General features: G+C 38.2%; 1 protein-coding gene across 1 annotated transcript; it reads right to left on the bottom strand.

The window, feature by feature from the left end:
- Positions 1-6,790: 6,790 nt before the first annotated feature.
- Positions 6,791-12,689, bottom strand: LOC139126854 (zinc finger protein 227-like). Its single transcript, XM_070692783.1, has 3 exons — positions 12,466-12,689; positions 7,615-9,098; positions 6,791-7,553 (listed from the first exon to the last, which is right to left on the bottom strand). The coding sequence occupies exons 2-3, from the start codon at positions 8,522-8,524 to the stop codon at positions 7,189-7,191; spliced, it is 1,275 nt and encodes a 424-aa protein (XP_070548884.1). The 5' UTR covers positions 8,525-9,098; positions 12,466-12,689; the 3' UTR covers positions 6,791-7,188.
- Positions 12,690-17,737: the final 5,048 nt, after the last annotated feature.

Here is a 17,737-nt window from a genome sequence, read left to right as displayed (position 1 = left end):
CTGAGATAAGTAGCCTGTACACTTTTACAGTATCAAGTTTGTATTCTATCCCTGGCTTAGCAATTCGTTTAATTTTTCTCAATAAATGTCGTTTTACACGGAAACTGCTCAGTTCACCTTTCGTTCGTTTTTTGTCACGTAACAAAATTGGGGGCTCGTCCTGGAGACGAACATTTTGAGCCATCTGACAGCATTTTGCCAGCCTTTTCCAAACTACTGTATATTGTGAACTCAGCGAAATTTAATCATGGCGGAATTCAAACCAGATGATATTGAGGACCTTGATCAGGACGCATTTGATTCCCTCAGAAAAGACGACCTAATTGCACTGGCCAATTTCCTTAAAGTAGAAGTCAAAAGATCTATGCGCAAGAGGGAAATACAGTACAATATTGCGAAACATTTAGTTAATTCAGGCCAATTTGAGGAATTCACCTTAAAAAATTTTGAGCCAAAGTCTACCTTTGAACTCAGAAAACGGAATTAGAAATACACGCAAATTTGGAACTTAAGAAAATAGAATTACAAATGGAAGAAAGACTGAGAGAGAAAGATAGGCAGGAAATATTAGAAATGGAAAATAGACAAGGAGAGAAAGATAGAGAGGAAAAAGAAAAGGAACGACAATTGGCAGAACATCGACTGCACTTAGAAATGAAACGTTCAGAGCATGGACAGTCAGGAAAATTATTCTCTTTAGACAATTTTGACATCACAAAGCACTTCAGGTTGGTTCCCCTTTTCAAAAAAAGGATGTTGACAAATATTTTCCTCATTTTGAGAAATTTGCTCGGAGTCTGAATTGGCCTAGTGAGTCCTGGTCTATACTTTTGTAGAGTGCTTTGGTGGGTAAAGCCAGACACATTTACATTCAGGTGTCAGTAGAGCAGGCTTCAGATTATGATTCTGTGAAGGAATTAATTAACAAGGGCTATGAGTTTTTGCCTGAAGTTTACCGTCAGAAATTTAGGGATTGTCAGAAGGCGAAAAATCAAATTATGTTGAATTTGCTCGAACAAAAGAACAACTGTTTGATCGTTGGTGTTCTTCTGGAAAGGTCTGTCAGAAATACGATAAATTACAACAACTTGTTTTGATTGAGGAATTTAAAATATGACATTAATGATTGAGGAATTTAAAATATGACATTAAACTGGTCCAATAATCATTTCCATTCAAGGTAATATATTACCAGGTCCATTGTCCATGGTCAATGGTGCATTCGGAGTGGCATCAAGACATTTATCAATGAACAAAAGGCAGATAAATTAGAAGTTGCTGCACGTTTGGCTGATGATTATTCACTGACCCACAAAACTTCATTTCTCAGCAAACCATCCCATTCCTTTTCATATCGTAACAATACAGGGAAATTTATTAACTCCTCCTTTTCATGCAAGAATTTTTCAAAGGAGAGTAGAAAATCAAATGACAACAGTTCACAGAGTTCAAGTAACACTCCCACATCATCAGATCCCAAATCTCAATCTCGTTGGCAAAGAGTTTGGTACACTTTCTTGTAATTATTGTAAGAAAGACGGCCATTTAATGTCAGATTGTTTCAAATTGAAAAGAAAACGTGAAGGTCAAAGTGGTCAAAGTGAATCTAAGCCCACCGTCTTTATTTCTTCATCATCTCAATTAGAGTCTTATAATGTGTGCAACACATTTTTTGAGGTTAAACCCCTCTTATCCCTAATTAAGAGGAGTTAAGGTAAAAATTGCAGCATCTTACCTCATTTATCTAGCCATCGTTTTCAGAGCTTAGAAGAAAACCGAGTGAATTTTACGATTGACTAAGTTTAAAGGTATTAAAAGTTGAGATGGTTAACTTTCTCAGTGCATTACACAAAGGCAGCAAGGGAATCTGTTTCTCCTGTTAAAATGTAGTCATCGTTTTGATCAAGTTTGTTTGCGATGTGTAATAGCAAGTATGTTTGTGCAAGTGCTTCATGAAATCTACAGTTTGTGGAGGGGTCGCAGTCAGAACAACTTTAACAACTTAGTTTGGTTTTTGAATCACTTGTATTCTTTTTCAAGGGTAGGGGGTTTGGCCGAACGGATTTGACTGTGATCTTGTCGTTAGGTGACAGGATGCGCTAATGTTGTGAGGTCATCCAATTGAAAATGTACTGAATTCACTGTGCTGGAAAGTCAATGATTCTTTCCAAATTCTTAATTTTCACAAAACTAGGAGGTGTGTACATCATATGCTTAATGCTTTTATTCCAATGTCGTATTGGTATTCCATCACAAAAGTTATGTACCCATAGTTTAAGGACATGAAAGTATACCGGTAATCAAAATCATGTGAATAAAACAAAACATAAAAATAATCCTAATTTGATATGTAAATATGAAAATAAAATCAATGAATCTCTTCAATGGAGCCTTCATGAAAACTTTGAATAATTGCAATGACTTATAAATGAATTTAACAGTATGTTTAATGCCAGATATAATAAACATTACAGTACTAATTGCTAATTCATTACGAATTTTAAAAAATATATTAAATTATAAATTTAAAAACATCAGTAGAAACCTCAAAAGAATACTTTAGCGGATGGTGTCACACAATGTTTCATTACGATGGCAAATTAAAAAAATGTATCCTAAAAGTTCAAAATTTAATATTGCTAGAAACTTAACAAAATCCACATAAAATACAAATCAACTATCAACTAAACTACGAAAGAAATGTCATTGCGATCTGACCAGTGGCAAGATTACACCAAAATACAGATGCAGTGCACACAGGGCGGTCTGAGATCTTGTGGACATAAAAACATACATTCATATACACAAATAGACAAGCTTGTAAGCATACCTACCTACCTACCTACCTACCTACCTACCAACCTACCTACCTACCTACATGCATGCATGCATATATATCGACCACATGAACCGAATTTTTAGCATGATTAGCATAGAGAAATGCGAGTGTGTGAGTGGTTTCATCAAATTTGGGAGTAATCCTTGAGATAGTGTGTGGTGCATAAATTCATTACGTAAATTATTATTAATTATAGTTTCTATGAAGGAAAGTATAGTTGACAGAGGATGACAGATAAAAGACAACAGACAACGGAAGCCATGCTACATCTACTATCATATAAGCTAAACAATTCTCACAGTCGAGCTACTAGATATGTACTCTTCTTATTGGGCTAGTGCATCCTCGAATGGTACCTAAGAAAGTGTAGCTTGTGAATGAAAATCACAGCCTTGACACCATGCAGGATAGCTTGGGTAGGGAAACGATAGCTGCTGGAATAGATTCCGTAAGCTTGGTCATCTAAAACGATAGCTTTGAACATAAAACAAGATGGCTGACAGCAAATGGCAGTGGTAGCGGCCGTAAATATTTTGTCTGTTTTCTACAAAAAATCACCATATTGTGTATTGTGTAAGATGCCGCGTTTAGTGAGGTTGTTCTGTAAAGGTTCTGCCCCCTTTTTACAAAACTTGCAGAGAAATCACTTTTCCTGTTTTTGAACTGAGCCGGCTATCGGGACGTCCTATTCTAATACACGTACATGGATTTTCATTTGTATGTGTCCTGATGTGAACGTTTAGATAGCCATTAATTGCAAAACCCTTCCCACATACTTTGAAGACAAATAGCTTTTCATTTGTATCACTATGTGTCCTGATGTGAACATTTAGATGTACCACTGTGCAAACCTCTTACGTACCACATACTTCTATCTATCTATCTATCTATCTATCTATCTAACAAATTTATAAAGCGCCAAATATCCAAAGGTAAATACCAATGCTCAGTGGCGCTAAGAGTTCATAAAAGGCTCTCTGAAACATGTAACTTTTAAGCGTCTTTTGAAAATGTTAATGTTAGCGGAGGTTTTAATGTCAATGGGTAGAGAATTCCAAAGAACTGGAGCTGCTGCAGAAAAGGAGCGGCGACCGTAAGAAGTCATCTTCCATCTAGGTGTGTGCAGAAGAAATGATCAGATGAACGGAGAATGCGTGAATGAAGAATGAGGCGTGATTAAATTCCTGATGTATAGTGGGGGGAGTCCATTTAGGGCTTTATAGGTTAGGAGCAAAAGCTTGAAGACAATGCGATAGGATACCGGAAGCCAGTGAAGTTGCCTAAGGACAGGGGTAATATGTTCAAATTTCCTGGTCAGTGTAACAATTCGGCTGCTGTGTTTGGGCATGTTGTAAGCGTTGAAGCTGAGCGTCAGGCAAACCATATAGTAAGGAATTGCAGTAATCCAGCTTTGCAGATACAATGGCCTGGACGAGGGTAGCACAGGAATCTTTAGACAAGTATTTCCTTATGCGTCCAATTTTGCGGAGGTGGAAGTGGATAGCACGGCAGGTGGCACTGACATGTTGTTGTTGTTGAAATGTATAGTTATCATCGAATTCAACACCAATGTTCCTTGCAGAGGTTGTAGTTTTAATAACACTTGAACAGATGTTGATGTTGGTGAGTAGAGACGGTGACCGATCAAATTTGGAACTTTGCAGACAAAGTCCTCCACTCGTTAAAAAACCCCTCCCACACATTTTGCAGACAAATGGTCTTTCCTTTGTACGTTTCCTCATGTGAACTTTTAGGTGTCCACAATGTGCAAAACTCTTACAACATACGTTGCAGACTAATGGCTTTACACTTGTATGTGTCCTCATGTGAACTTTTAGATCTCCACTCCGTGAAAAACCCTTCCCACAGACTTTGCAGATAAATGGCCTTTCCTTTGTATGTGTCATGATGTGAACTTTTAGGTGTCACCTTGTTGAACCAGATATGAACTGAAAATGCTCACGTTTCATTATATATTGCATTATATGTAAATTTGAACCTTTGCCACATGTTTGCAACTTCATTGAAAAGTAATATGATCAGTATGATGAACAATATTCACCGCCGATTAATTCTAAAAGTTCATGAAGTATACAAATATGTAATTAGCTGAAATAAAAATATTAAGTCCTTTGACTTCTGTCATTGTATCACCACTTTATATAGCAAGTGTAATTACCTTTGGCCAACTCCTTCAAGCCATATATGCAGAACTGTGAAAGCTCATTAGGTACGAAAATCATAAATTAACTGACATGAAAATGTGAAATGACTTCGATATTGTTTTAACCTGGTACAATCATCAATGTGCATAGCATGTTTTGCAGCTTTGATCAAGTAAATCCCAGTATATATCCATAATTAGAAAAGATAATTGAATATTCAAATTAGGAATGGCTGAAGAAAACATGCTTAATGACTTTCAATAATGTTGTATCATAGTATCTTTCATGTATATAGCAAGGTTCATCAACTTTGGTCGGGTCGATTCAGCTATATATCCCTATTAGCAAGGTTGATTAAATATGTAAATTAGGAATTGGCTGAAGTAAAAATGCTTAATGACTTTCAATAATATTGTATCATAGTATCTTCAATATATGCATCAAGTTTTGTCAACTTTGGTCAAGTCAATTCAGATATATATCCCTAATTAGGAAAGTTCATTAAATATGCAAATTAAGAATTGGCTGAAGAGAAAATGATTAATGACTTTCAATAATATTGTATTATAGTGTCATTAATGTACAGAGCAAGTTTCATCAATTTTGATCGAGTCAGTTTAGATATATATCCCTAATTATGAAAATTCATTTAATATGCAAATTAGAAATTGGCTGAAGTAAAAATGTCTTTTGACTTAAAATAATGTTATATGAAAGTATCGTGATGTATATAGCAAGTTTCAACAACTACAATCAAGTTAATTCAGATATATATCTCTAATTAAGAAAGTTCATTAAATATGCAAATTCGGAATTGGCTGCAGTAAAAATGCTTAATGACTTTCAAGAATGTTGTATCATAGTAACTTCAATACATGTAGAAAGTTTCATCAACTTTAGTCCAGTCAATTCAAATATATATCTTTGATTAGCAAAGTGATTAAATATGCAAATTAGGCATTGGTGAAGATAAAATGCTTGATGACTTTCAAGTATGTTAAATTATAGTATCTTCCATATACATACCAAGTTTGGTCAATTTTGATCAAGTAAAATCAGATATACATCCCTAATTAGGAAAGTTCATTTAATATGCAAACTAGCAACTATCTTTCATGTCACCCCTTAATGATATATTTTGATGTGATCAACATTTGTAGCAAATCGCGTCAAATTGTGTGCAGTCGTTTTTAATGTATATCCGTTTTTTTCTAAAATCATTAATTATGCAAATGAGCAAAAAGTGTGCAAGCCACACCCACCAAAAACTAATCAGTTCTCTCAATTTGCTAACTCAATCTATTTACCAGATTTGATTCTCATCTGATCCTCCGTTTTTGAGATATCGGACCAACAGGCAGGCAGGCAGACAGACAGACAGACAGACAGACAGACGGACACACGGACAGACAGACAGACAGACATCGCTGCGACATATGCTCACGTGTGTGAACATATGAGCAAAAAACCCTTCCCACACATTTTGCAGACAAATGGCTTTTCATTTGTATGTGTCCTCATGTGAACTTTTAGATCTCATCTTGTTAAAAATCCCTTCCCACAGACTTTGCAGACATATGGCCTGTCCTTTGTATGTGTCCTGATGTGAACTTTTAGGTGTCCATTTGTGAAAAACCCTTCCCACACATTTTGCAGACAAATGGCGTTTCATTAGTATGTGTCCTGATGTGAGATGTCAGACTTCCACTCTGTGCAAAACCCATTCCACACACTTTGCAGACAAATGGCTTTTCATCTGTATGTGTCCTTTTTGAACTTTTAGGTGTCCAATGGGTGCAAAACCATTTCCGCACACTTTGCAGACAAATGGTTTTTCATTTGTATGTGTCCTCACGTGAACTTTTAGTCCTCCACTCTGTGCAAAACCCTTTCCACACACTTTGCAGATAAATGGCTTTTCCTCTGGATGGGTCCTCATGTGAACTTTTAGTTGTCCACTACTTTGCAGACAAATGGCTTTTCATTTGTATGTGTTCTCATGTGAACTTTTAGTCCTCCACTCGGTGCAAAACCCTTCCCATAGACTTTGCAGATAAATGGTTTTTCATTCGTATGTGTCCTCATGTGAACTTTTAGGTGTCCACTTTGTGTAAAACAATTACCACACACTTTGCAGACATATGGTTTTTCATTTGTATGTGTCCTCATGTGAACTTTTAGAATTCAACAACGTGAAAAACCTTTCCCACATACTTTGCAGATAAATGGCTTTTCCTTTGTATGTGTCCTCATGTGAACTTCTAGGTCTCCACTTGATGTAAAACCCTTTCCACACACTTTGCAGACAAATGGCTTTTCCTCTGTATGTGTCCTCATGTGAATTTTTAGGTCTCCACAGCGTGCAAAACCATTTCCGCACACTTTGCAGACAAATGGCTTTTCATTTGTATGTGTCCTCATGTGAACTTTTAGTGATCCACTCTGTGCAAAACCCTTTCCACACACTTTGCAGATAAATGGCTTTTCCTTCGTATGTGTCCTCATGTGAACTTTTAGGTCTCCACTGCGAACAAAACCCTTCCCACACACTTTGCAGACAAATGGCTTTTCATTTGCATGTGTCCTGATGTGAGATGTGAGATGTCAGACTTCCACTCTGTGCAAAACCCTTTCCGCACACTTTGCAGACAAATGGCTTTTCCTCTGTGTGTGTCCTCATGTGAACTTTTAGGTGTCCACTGCGTGCAAAACCATTTCCGCACACTTTGCAGACAAATGGCTTTTCATTTGTATGTGTCCTCATGTGAACTTTTAGTGATCCACTCTGTGCAAAACCCTTTCCACAAACTTTGCAGATAAATGGCTTTTCCTTTGTATGTGTCCTCATGTGAACTTTTAGGTTTCCACTGGCTGCAAAACCATTTCCGCACACTTTGCAGACAAATGGCTTTTCATTTGTATGTGTCCTCATGTGAACTTTTAGTCCTCCACTCGATGCAAAACCCTTCCCACAGACTTTGCAGACAAATGGCTTTTCATTTGTATGTGTCCTCATGTGAACCTTTAGTCCTCCACTTTGTGTAAAACAATTACCACACACTTTGCAGACAAATGGCTTTTCATTTGTATGTGTCCTCATGTGAACTTTTAGTCCTCCACTCGATGCAAAACCCTTTCCACACACTTTGCAGACAAATGGCTTTTCCTCTGTATGTGTCCTCATGTGAATTTTTAGGTCTCCACAGCGTGCAAAACCATTTCCGCACACTTTGCAGACAAATGGCTTTTCATTTGTATGTGTCCTCATGTGAACTTTTAGAATTCCACTCCGTGAAAAACCTTTCCCACACACTTTGCAGATAAATGACTTTTCCTTTGTATGTGTCCTCATGTGAACTTTAAGGTCTCCACTCGATGTAAAACCCTTTCCACACACTTTGCAGATAAATGACTTTTCCTTTGTATGTGTCCTCATGTGAACTTTAAGGTCTCCACTCGATGTAAAACCCTTTCCACACACTTTGCAGATAAATGGCTTTTCCTTCGTATGTGTCCTCATGTGAACTTTTAGGTCTCCACTGCGTACAGAACCCTTCCCACAGACTTTGCAGACATATGGTTTTTCATTTGTATGTGTCCTGATGTGAGATGTCAGACTTCCACTCTGTGCAAAACATTTTCCACACACTTTGCAGATGAATTGCTTCTCATTTGTGTGTGTTCGGACATGAACATTTAGATTTTCAGTCTGTGCAAAACCCTTACCATATACTTTGCATATTAATGGCTTTTCACTCTCATGTGTCCCGATGTGGATTTTTTTAGAGAGTTACTGCTTTGAAAGCCTTCACTACATTATTTGCAGAAAAACTGATTTTAATATGAATCATTGTGTGGTATTTCATGCCTTTGTGTAGTGTAAAACTCTTTCCACATTCTTCACGAACAAATGTCATTTCTTCACCATGCAAATGACTTTCTTCATTTCCATGCAAAATACTTGTAAGCTTGGACGAAATATTTTTTCTTTTTCAAAATGGGTTGCTGTCTGACTCATGTTTTCTGTCCATGGCTTCCCCTTGATTGTTGATCTTGCTGACAAGACGTTTTTGCAAGAGACGTTTTTGAATATTCTGAAATAGAAGCATGAGTGGAATAAGTGTGAAAGATATTCTACTTCAGTGTGTTATTAGTATGGAAATGAGATAGTTTTTAATGTTGAATTATTCATTATACAGACGAGAATTCAGCTGGCCGCCATCTTGAAGTCATGCAAATTAGACTGTCATAGGAACAATGAAATAATAATATATCTTTAAAAATTTTCTTTGCAAAATCTTGTTGCCAAATGAAACTGAAATTACAAAATATACAGGCTATTTGAATCTCCTCTTAGAGACAAAAAGTGATAAGTAGGCTGTCATATTGATAATGCTAACTAAATCAAATTGATCAAAGCTGAAATAGAAACAGTTAAAATATTTTCTTTTTGGTGAGTTTGACAAACAAAATCCACAACAAGTCATCGTTGATGACACAGTCCCTACTTGTTGATGGGTACTTTGATTAAAAGTCCTCAGAGAGGATAGAGTCCTCTTCATTAATTAGGACTGTGATAAAAACACTTTGATGCAGATGGCGCTCAATGGCCAAGAATGAGTTCCATGGTGGTGAAAACATACAACCAATGTAGGCCGCCATCCTAATTACAAAAGGTCATTAAATGAGTCAATTAGGAATTAATCGACAGGATGTTGTCAAAAATTTTTGCATAATATCCAAACACTAACAGATTATCACCGGTACCATATTTCAGAAAGTTTGATGCACTATTTACAACACAAGGAGATCAACATCTGTATCAAGTTTCATCAAATTTGACGCAGTATTTTTGGATATATCACTCTAGTTAGGAAAGTTCATTACATATGCAATGACAAATTAGTTAAAATGACACTGATAAATGTCTTTTTCACTGTTAAAGCAATGTGAGCAAATTGATGTGCATATGTATGAAAAAGCTTAATGTCCTTGTACCAACTTTGAATTATACTGGTCGAAATATGTCTAGTTATGCCACTGTACATTAAAACATTGAAACAAAATCGCCGCCACGCAGCCGTATTTGATCTTACTGTCTAAAAATCGATATAGATATGTATGACTTAAGTCAATGTCCATGTACCAACTTTGAATAAAATCCGTTGAGATTTGCCAGAGTTATGGCTCTCGACATGGAAAATGGTAACGAAATGGTCACCATGCAACTATATTCAATGTTATCGTAAAACAAGTCAATGTTCATATGCATGACGAAGGTAAATGTCCTTGTACCAACTTTGAATAAATTGGTTGAGACGGGAATGTGTTACGGCTAGGACATGAAAAAATTTTAATAAAGTGGCCGCCATGTGGCAATATTGGATCATATTGTGAAACACATTGACGTGCATATGTATGACATAGTTCAATGTCCTTGTACCAACTTTGAATAAAATCAGTTGAAACATGTCTGAGTTATGGCTCCATACATGAAAAAATCGTAACAAAATGGCCGCACGGCGGCCATATAGGATCGTATCACAAAACAAATCAATGTGCATATGTATGACATAGGTCAATGTCCTTGTACCAAGTTTGACTAAAATTGGTCGAGACGTGCCTGAGTTTTGGCTAAGGACATGAAAAAATTGTAACAAAATGGCTGCCATGTGGCCATATTTGATCATATCATGAAACAAATTGGCGTTTATGTGTATAACATAGGTTAATGTCCTTGTACAAACTTTGAATAAGATCAGTTGAGATATGCCTGAGTTACGGCTCCATACATGAAAAAATCGTAACAAAATGGCCGCATGGCAGCCATTTTTGATTGTATCATAAAACAAATTGACATGCATATGTATGACATAGGTCAATGTCCTTGTACCAACTTTGAATAAAATTGGTTGAAACATGTCTGAGTTATGGCTGTGTACATGAAAAAATCGTAATAAAATGGCCGATGGCGGCCATATTGGACCGTATGACAAAACGAATCGACGTTCATATGTATGACATATGAAGTAATGCTTGTACCAAGTTTGTATGAAATCACTCCAGGCATCTCTGCGATATGTGCGTGAACGGACGGACGCACGGACAGATGCACGGACATGACCAAACCTATAAGTCCCCCTGATGGTGTCCGTGGGGACTAAAGACCAAAAAAACAAGAAGACTAATCCAGATTAACCCCAACAGATATAGATCACTTGCATCATTATAAGGAAATTGAATATATGTGTCAGAGAGGCATTGAGTTCAAATAAATTTCATTTTAACGGTCCACTTTTGAATCTGCACAAAGTTAGGGTCTTCCTCATCCTCAGTGTAAAGGGTTCAGGTGAAAATGATTCTGAGAATAACGATACAGCTTCCGCTGAAAGGTTAAGTTCACCAAGGCTGACTTTTACAGTGCGCAAGTTATTTTGTCGCTTATCTTGTAGCAGTTGGAGTTAGGCTTCACCAACTTCACATATTTGAAAAATGGGAAAAAGCGCCAAGCTTGGTGCTTTCATTATGTGGTATAGCAGGAACCATATTCAGATAAGTTTCGCATTGCCCACTCTCCCTCATGTTCTCACAAGGATGTACTTGCATGCATGCATGCATACATACATACATACATACATACATACATACATACATACATACATACATACATACATACATACATACATACATACATACATACATACATACAGACAGACAGACAGACTGACAGAAAACAGACAGACAGACAGACAGGCAGACAGACAGACACACATACACACAGAGAGTCGTCACTATCTTACCCGATAAGCTCTCTTTTGTGTATATTCTTTGTACGGGAGTAAAGATTTTGTAAATGTGACTTCAACAGGCCGAGCGGAAAATTTTGAGCAAAGACTTACAATACCTGTCAGTGCATAATGACTTCATATCTGATTGCAATCTTTACTTTTCTGTCATCCTTAGCTTCGGCTTGATTATTTGTCAAAGGCAACCCTTATTAATCGTTTTCTTTAACTCTTTCAAGCCCCCTCCCACCTCGACATCAAAAGTTCCCCCCCTTAAATCACACACAATACTATCCCTCTTACATAACCAATGACCCTTAACGTTTTAACCTGACCTAGCACTAGTTTCTTAATACACTGTACACAATCACGGGTAGAGTGTCTTTCCGCAAATCTTACTTTGATCAAAGTTGGATGGATATGGCCCGTTTCGGTTGGTTCGACACACAGCATGGATGTAAACAAAAGATCCATGCTCATATTTGCTTGTGGTTCGATACACGGCGAATGTCTCTGTAATAATCTTTAGAGACGAGGAAGTTCGTGAACAAAATTGTCCCTGAGTGAGGGAGATGAATTTCCCGTACAAAGAGGTACAGTTCGTTCAATCACAGTGGAGGGACCGTGGTTCAATAAACGAGCATCGATGGCTCCCACTACATCTCTAAATTCATACCTGCTCTCCTCTTTGCGTCAAGATTGATCTTCTGTGCATTTCCAGGTACGATTTCCGAGGTGATCCTTTCTAACAACAGCTGCCAAACAACCATGGCTGGATCAGCATACCGGTGCACTGCTGTTTGTATCCCCTGCTGATCTCATCCGCGCACATGCGCAGAGAATCAAACAATGCTTCGCTGAAATGACATAGCCAGCTGTATCTGTTGATTTCCTTTTAGTCGCCAATTTCGACACTCGTCATAAAATCCTAGCTCCTGTTATTGTTGTATAAGCAGCAGCGGTAATCTAAATAAAGCAATGTTGAATTTCGAATCTTTACTAAAATATGTTATGGTTTTAAGAAGTTTTAATGGTTTTAAAAGGGTGAAAATCTGCCCATGACTATATTATTACTGTAATGATACATTTTAAGCCCGGAAAAATGACGCCTACATATCTAACCAAAACAGAAAATTTGACGTCCGTATGACAGACAGTTAAAAATGGAAACTTTTCAAAGTCAAACTTTCAGATTAGGGACTGGACAGAAATTACGGGGGACGGTGTTTTTGTTTGTTGTTTTTTGGATTTTTTGACGAAAACTATTTTTTCGTGAGGACATTTTGAAGGGCTGTGAAATATCACTCATGCCTTTTGGGAATGGTCACAATTTTGTTTGCAGAATTCATGATGTGGCTTATATAGTGCTTCATCAAAAAATATAAAAAAATTATAATACATGGGCGTCTATGAGGCAAACTGTTAACAATTTTCCCCGACAAAACAAAATTATAATGTACATCTGGTATGTTTGATAATTGATTGAAATGTACTTTTCTTGAAGGCGGAGGTAAAACGTGCACGTGTTTTCCGAAACATGATTTGGGATTTCACAAAAGATGTTGATTTGCCATTCATGACAGCGTGTGAGAAAACAATGAATTAATTTTCTTATACAGAAACCACAGTCCCTCTATCACAGTCCCTCTTGTAATATTTGTTCAGGTTAAAAAGTATTCTTTGAAAGTTCAAAGTTAAATGACAATTATACTTTATTACTATTGATATGGACTGCGACACACATGGGGGCACTGTCTTTTATGCATGAAAATGGGCGAGTGTCACTTAGTTTCAAAGACTTTTGAACGGTCATTATTTTCGGGCAGCGTCATTTTGAAAAAAATCTAAGGTAATGTCCGTGCTACCGCTTTCCATGCAAGAAATATTAAATTTTCCCATCGCGTTTTATAAATCTAAATATATAGCCTGTGAAAAATGCAAGCTATGTTGAGATGCGACTCAATAACGTATGCCACACAAGAATATTTAAACGACTGACAGAAAGTGGCTTCTGGTTCTGGCAGCAGACATCTGGGCTGTGTTATGACTAGAAACCAAGTAGGGTCGTCCGCCCATGAGCGATGATAAAATCGACAGGGGATAAAAACGGCACTGCGCGGAAATTTACATGTTTCAAGCGCGATCGTGGACATAACGTACACGACAACTCGAGCCCAGCCTAGCTTAGGGCTGGGCCCTTTGATATCCTGGGGTCTAGAAGATTTAAAAAAATATTCTCAGCGAATGTCAATGAAAAAAAATCAGCCAGAGGGGGCTTAGGAAAAAAGATGGCTCACTAAGCTGAAAGAAAAAAAATCCATCAAAAGTTTATTTCTGTAACACAATTTTTTTTATTTTCAGGGCGCCCTTTGGGCGCAATTTTAAGACTCTGTCAGATACGCAATGGTTCTTTGGCCAAATAGATTTTAGGGAATGCTATTAATATAAAAACAATGAAGGCTTCTTCTTACATTGTTTCTATCGTTGTTAGGGATATACGATATAGTGAGTGGATCAATGAGGTTTCATATGAACAGGGAACATGGTAAGACACTGATGAATCTATAGTGCTTTGACCCTGGACATGTGACCAGGCCCCACCCGGAAAATCGGTTTTATGATAGAGTGATTCGTCTTAACGATGTTTCAGAACCGAAATAGGGGGGGGGGGGGTCCCTTCATCAGTCGCTCGGATAATTTCGTTTTCCCACATGTTTAGTTTATTGGTCCCCACTGCTCATCAAAAAGAGACGCTAGAATCGTTACGTTGTGGTTTGATTGTTGTGTGCTTTGTTACTTAGACCGTTTGTGTTCGTTTATTTCCTCGTGTTTGGTTTTTTGCTTGAACGAGGATGTCTTTTATGTTATTATTTCTTTTATATGACATGATCGCCTTTTTCTGGAAAAACTGTGGCGAGTGTTTGATCGCCCTTTTTTCCAGTTTCTTGATAAGCATTGTTTGATTATGCTGGTTCTAATATACCGACTGAAGGTCGTTGTATAGACAAGTTTGTCATTACGTCATTCCTCTTATCTTTGTCGGTGAGATATTCTTGACGTTTAATTAGGTTGACTTCAATTCTGATACGAGATATTTCTGATTTTCTATAATCTCCATTAGAAGTTTTCGTGTCAAACAAATTTTTCACATGAACTACACTCAGTTCAAGATGCATAAACATTTAAATATATGTACAAGTATTGTGTTCCAACTGATTATCTAATGTGCAACACTTTACTCCGCACACAGTAGAGAACTGTACATTTGTTGTTGGGGGAAAAGTATCCAAATGAGGAGTGCGAAGAAAAAAATTACCGGTAATCAGAGAGTGAAAAACGATTGAACAGTGGACCAGGCACGAAAAGCCGCTTAAATCATCCAGAAACCCCGGATATTGAATGGTCATCCCCTTAGACTAGTTGACCCCTCTAGCTGGTCAGCTATCGAAAACGTCCGTACGAGCTGTATAAGTCTTTAAAACTATGTGACACTCGCCTATTTTCATTCACAAAAGACAGTGCCCCTATGTGTCGCACTGTATGGCTGTGCCTACATCCGGGGCCTATATCTGATGCAGATAGATTAATTTTGCGTCGAACCCGTACGGTGTATGTATGTCCTTGTTGCATTATATTAGTAAGGCAAAGCCGAATCACATAGACTGAACGATGACATATCTACATGCATTTAAATATTAAAGCTTTTAATTCCCAAGTTCGTGATCAGTGTCCACGACCATTTCGCAAGCCTTTAGACATTCAGACGTAAAGTATTCCTCAAGGTTGTATCACTCCGTGTCTCCATCTATTTACAAATATTATGACATCGTTGTCTCCTGCCATCCCAAGCACATTTTTGTTAAGGAAGAATGCAACAAAATCGTTTGCTAAGGGCGCGAACACAGACTCATGGGCGGGAACAGAGCAGTAAATATACACAACGTCCACTGTGAACGCGACGCGACCACAGTCGCTCGAGAGTTATTCAGCTCTGGGACTAGTCGCCCCATAGACGAGTATACAGAAGCGAGAAATACCTCAAGTCTGGAAACAGAATGGCTATAAAACCACGCCATGTCACATTCCGTGTCCGATTTCACTGTGAAAATTAGCAAGTTCAACTATCATGCAACCGTCGATCGTTCCCTACCATTCTAAAAAAATTCATACCTGATACTTTATCTGATTCAAAAACGCTCGTTTCGTGTGATTTTCGGCCGAATTCGACGGACAACTCGCCAAAACTGGGGTGTGAGCAACATTCCGGTCACCTCTTGGGTACCTCCACTTTACTGACGTTGGCGCAGCCTACCCATGAGGGATGACTGGAATGTTGCTCACGCTTATGTTTGGCCAGTGTCTCTTGAACTCGGCCGAAAATCACAGGAAATGAGCATTTTGTAAGCAGATGAAGTATCAAGTATGAATTTTCGTGTGATTTTCGGCCGAGTTCAGAAGACACGTCGCCAAAACATAAGGCATGAACAACTTCCAGTCACCCCTCATGGGTACGCGGCGCTAACGTCAGTAAAGTGGAGGTGCCCAAGGTCCACTGTGAGGTGCCCGGAATGTTGCTCACGCTTATGTTTTAGCGAGTGTCCGTCGAATTCGGCCGAAAATCACACGAAACGAGCGTTTGTGAAGCAAATCAAGTACCAGGTATGAATTTTGAGAATGATAGGGAACGGTCGACGGTTACATGATAGATGAACTTGCTACTTTTCACGGTAAAATCGAACATCGAAGTTGACATGGTGGCAAAATCCCTATACGAAATAGCCATTCTGTTTCCAGACTTGAGGTATTTCTCGCTTCTGTATACTCGTCTATGGGCGACTAGTCCCAGAGCTGAATAACTCTCGAGCGACTGTGACGCGACGCAGACATTCGATCTGTGTGAATGCCAAGCCTGGGCGCAGTATTATCTAGGGTCTCGATGTCGACTTTTGGCTTTCGCCTAGAATTATGGAGTATGGATGAAGGTCAAAAGACGACGGCGAGATCCTAGACAAGGGCGGCCTGAGTGTTAGACAGAAGGATTACATGTTATATGATTTTCGGACAACTTGAACAAAAAGTTGTGCAAGCATTCGCTTTGTGCAAATTACGCCATTAACATATGCTACAGTGAGGGAAAACAACGTGAAGCAGTGAAACAAAACCCGATACTCTGATATTTCCTCTGGTTGAACCGTCACTATTATGTAACCTTAACTCTTGCCTGTAAGGGGGGGACCAATTGATTTCGGGGGGGGGGGCTGAAGGACACGGGTATAGCAGATATTTTTTCCCGCCTCTGTTGCAGCATTTGTTTTATATTTTCTGTCCTCCATCATTTTACCTCATGTGGAAGCAACGTATTTTTTTCATCATTACCAGTTCTTCGATTTGTGATTCGTCAACAAATTCAATAATGGGCATCTCATTGGGGCGTATCGAGCAAGAATTGGTTGTGTCACCAGGTACCTGCAGTCAACAATGTGGCCCTTTGTTTTACGCACGCTTTTGTATACTAATTACCCAAGGAGAAATTGCGTCTGTTCGTCTCCTTCCCATGCTGCTGTTTATGAGTGGCAACGTCAAACCAAATCCCGGACCTGATACCCTTCACAGGCAACTTCGATATCAAAAAATATCTAGGCACGATTCTAAATTCGTCTGAAATAAAGAGCGACTCCAAACAACTGAAAGGCCTAATGTGTAGCGTCTCGGAAACTATTATCCGATTTGTTGGCTGAATCTCAATATTATACTTGAATAATGCAAATAGACTAGAAAACCGTACAAGCTATAAGTAACATTGAAGACACTTTGCATGCCACCCGTCACACTACTTTTTTCGAATGTGCATTGAATTGAGAATGTTGAACATTCGTTGGAAGGAATGTAAGAGCGTTGGGAAGAACTGGCAGAAATGAAGAAAGAAGTGAAAACATTAGGAGAGCAGG

Source organism: Ptychodera flava, unplaced genomic scaffold (genome assembly GCF_041260155.1).
Source record: "Ptychodera flava strain L36383 unplaced genomic scaffold, AS_Pfla_20210202 Scaffold_139__1_contigs__length_133982_pilon, whole genome shotgun sequence".
NCBI classification, from domain to species: Eukaryota; Metazoa; Hemichordata; class Enteropneusta; family Ptychoderidae; genus Ptychodera; species Ptychodera flava.
Note: the sequence above shows the minus strand (reverse complement) of the source record. Positions and strands in the feature narration are given on the sequence as shown.

What these genes read in the sequence shown, in the direction of transcription:
- LOC139126854 (XM_070692783.1), bottom strand. Translation starts at nt 8,524, where the DNA reads ATGAGGACACATACGAAGGAAAAGCCATTTATCTGCAAAGTGTGTGGA. An exon ending in GGGTTTTGCACAGAGTGGAA is followed by an intron (nt 7,554 to 7,614) that starts GTCTGACATCTC and finishes TTGTCTGCAAAG; the next exon opens with TGTGTGGGAAGGGTTTTGTT.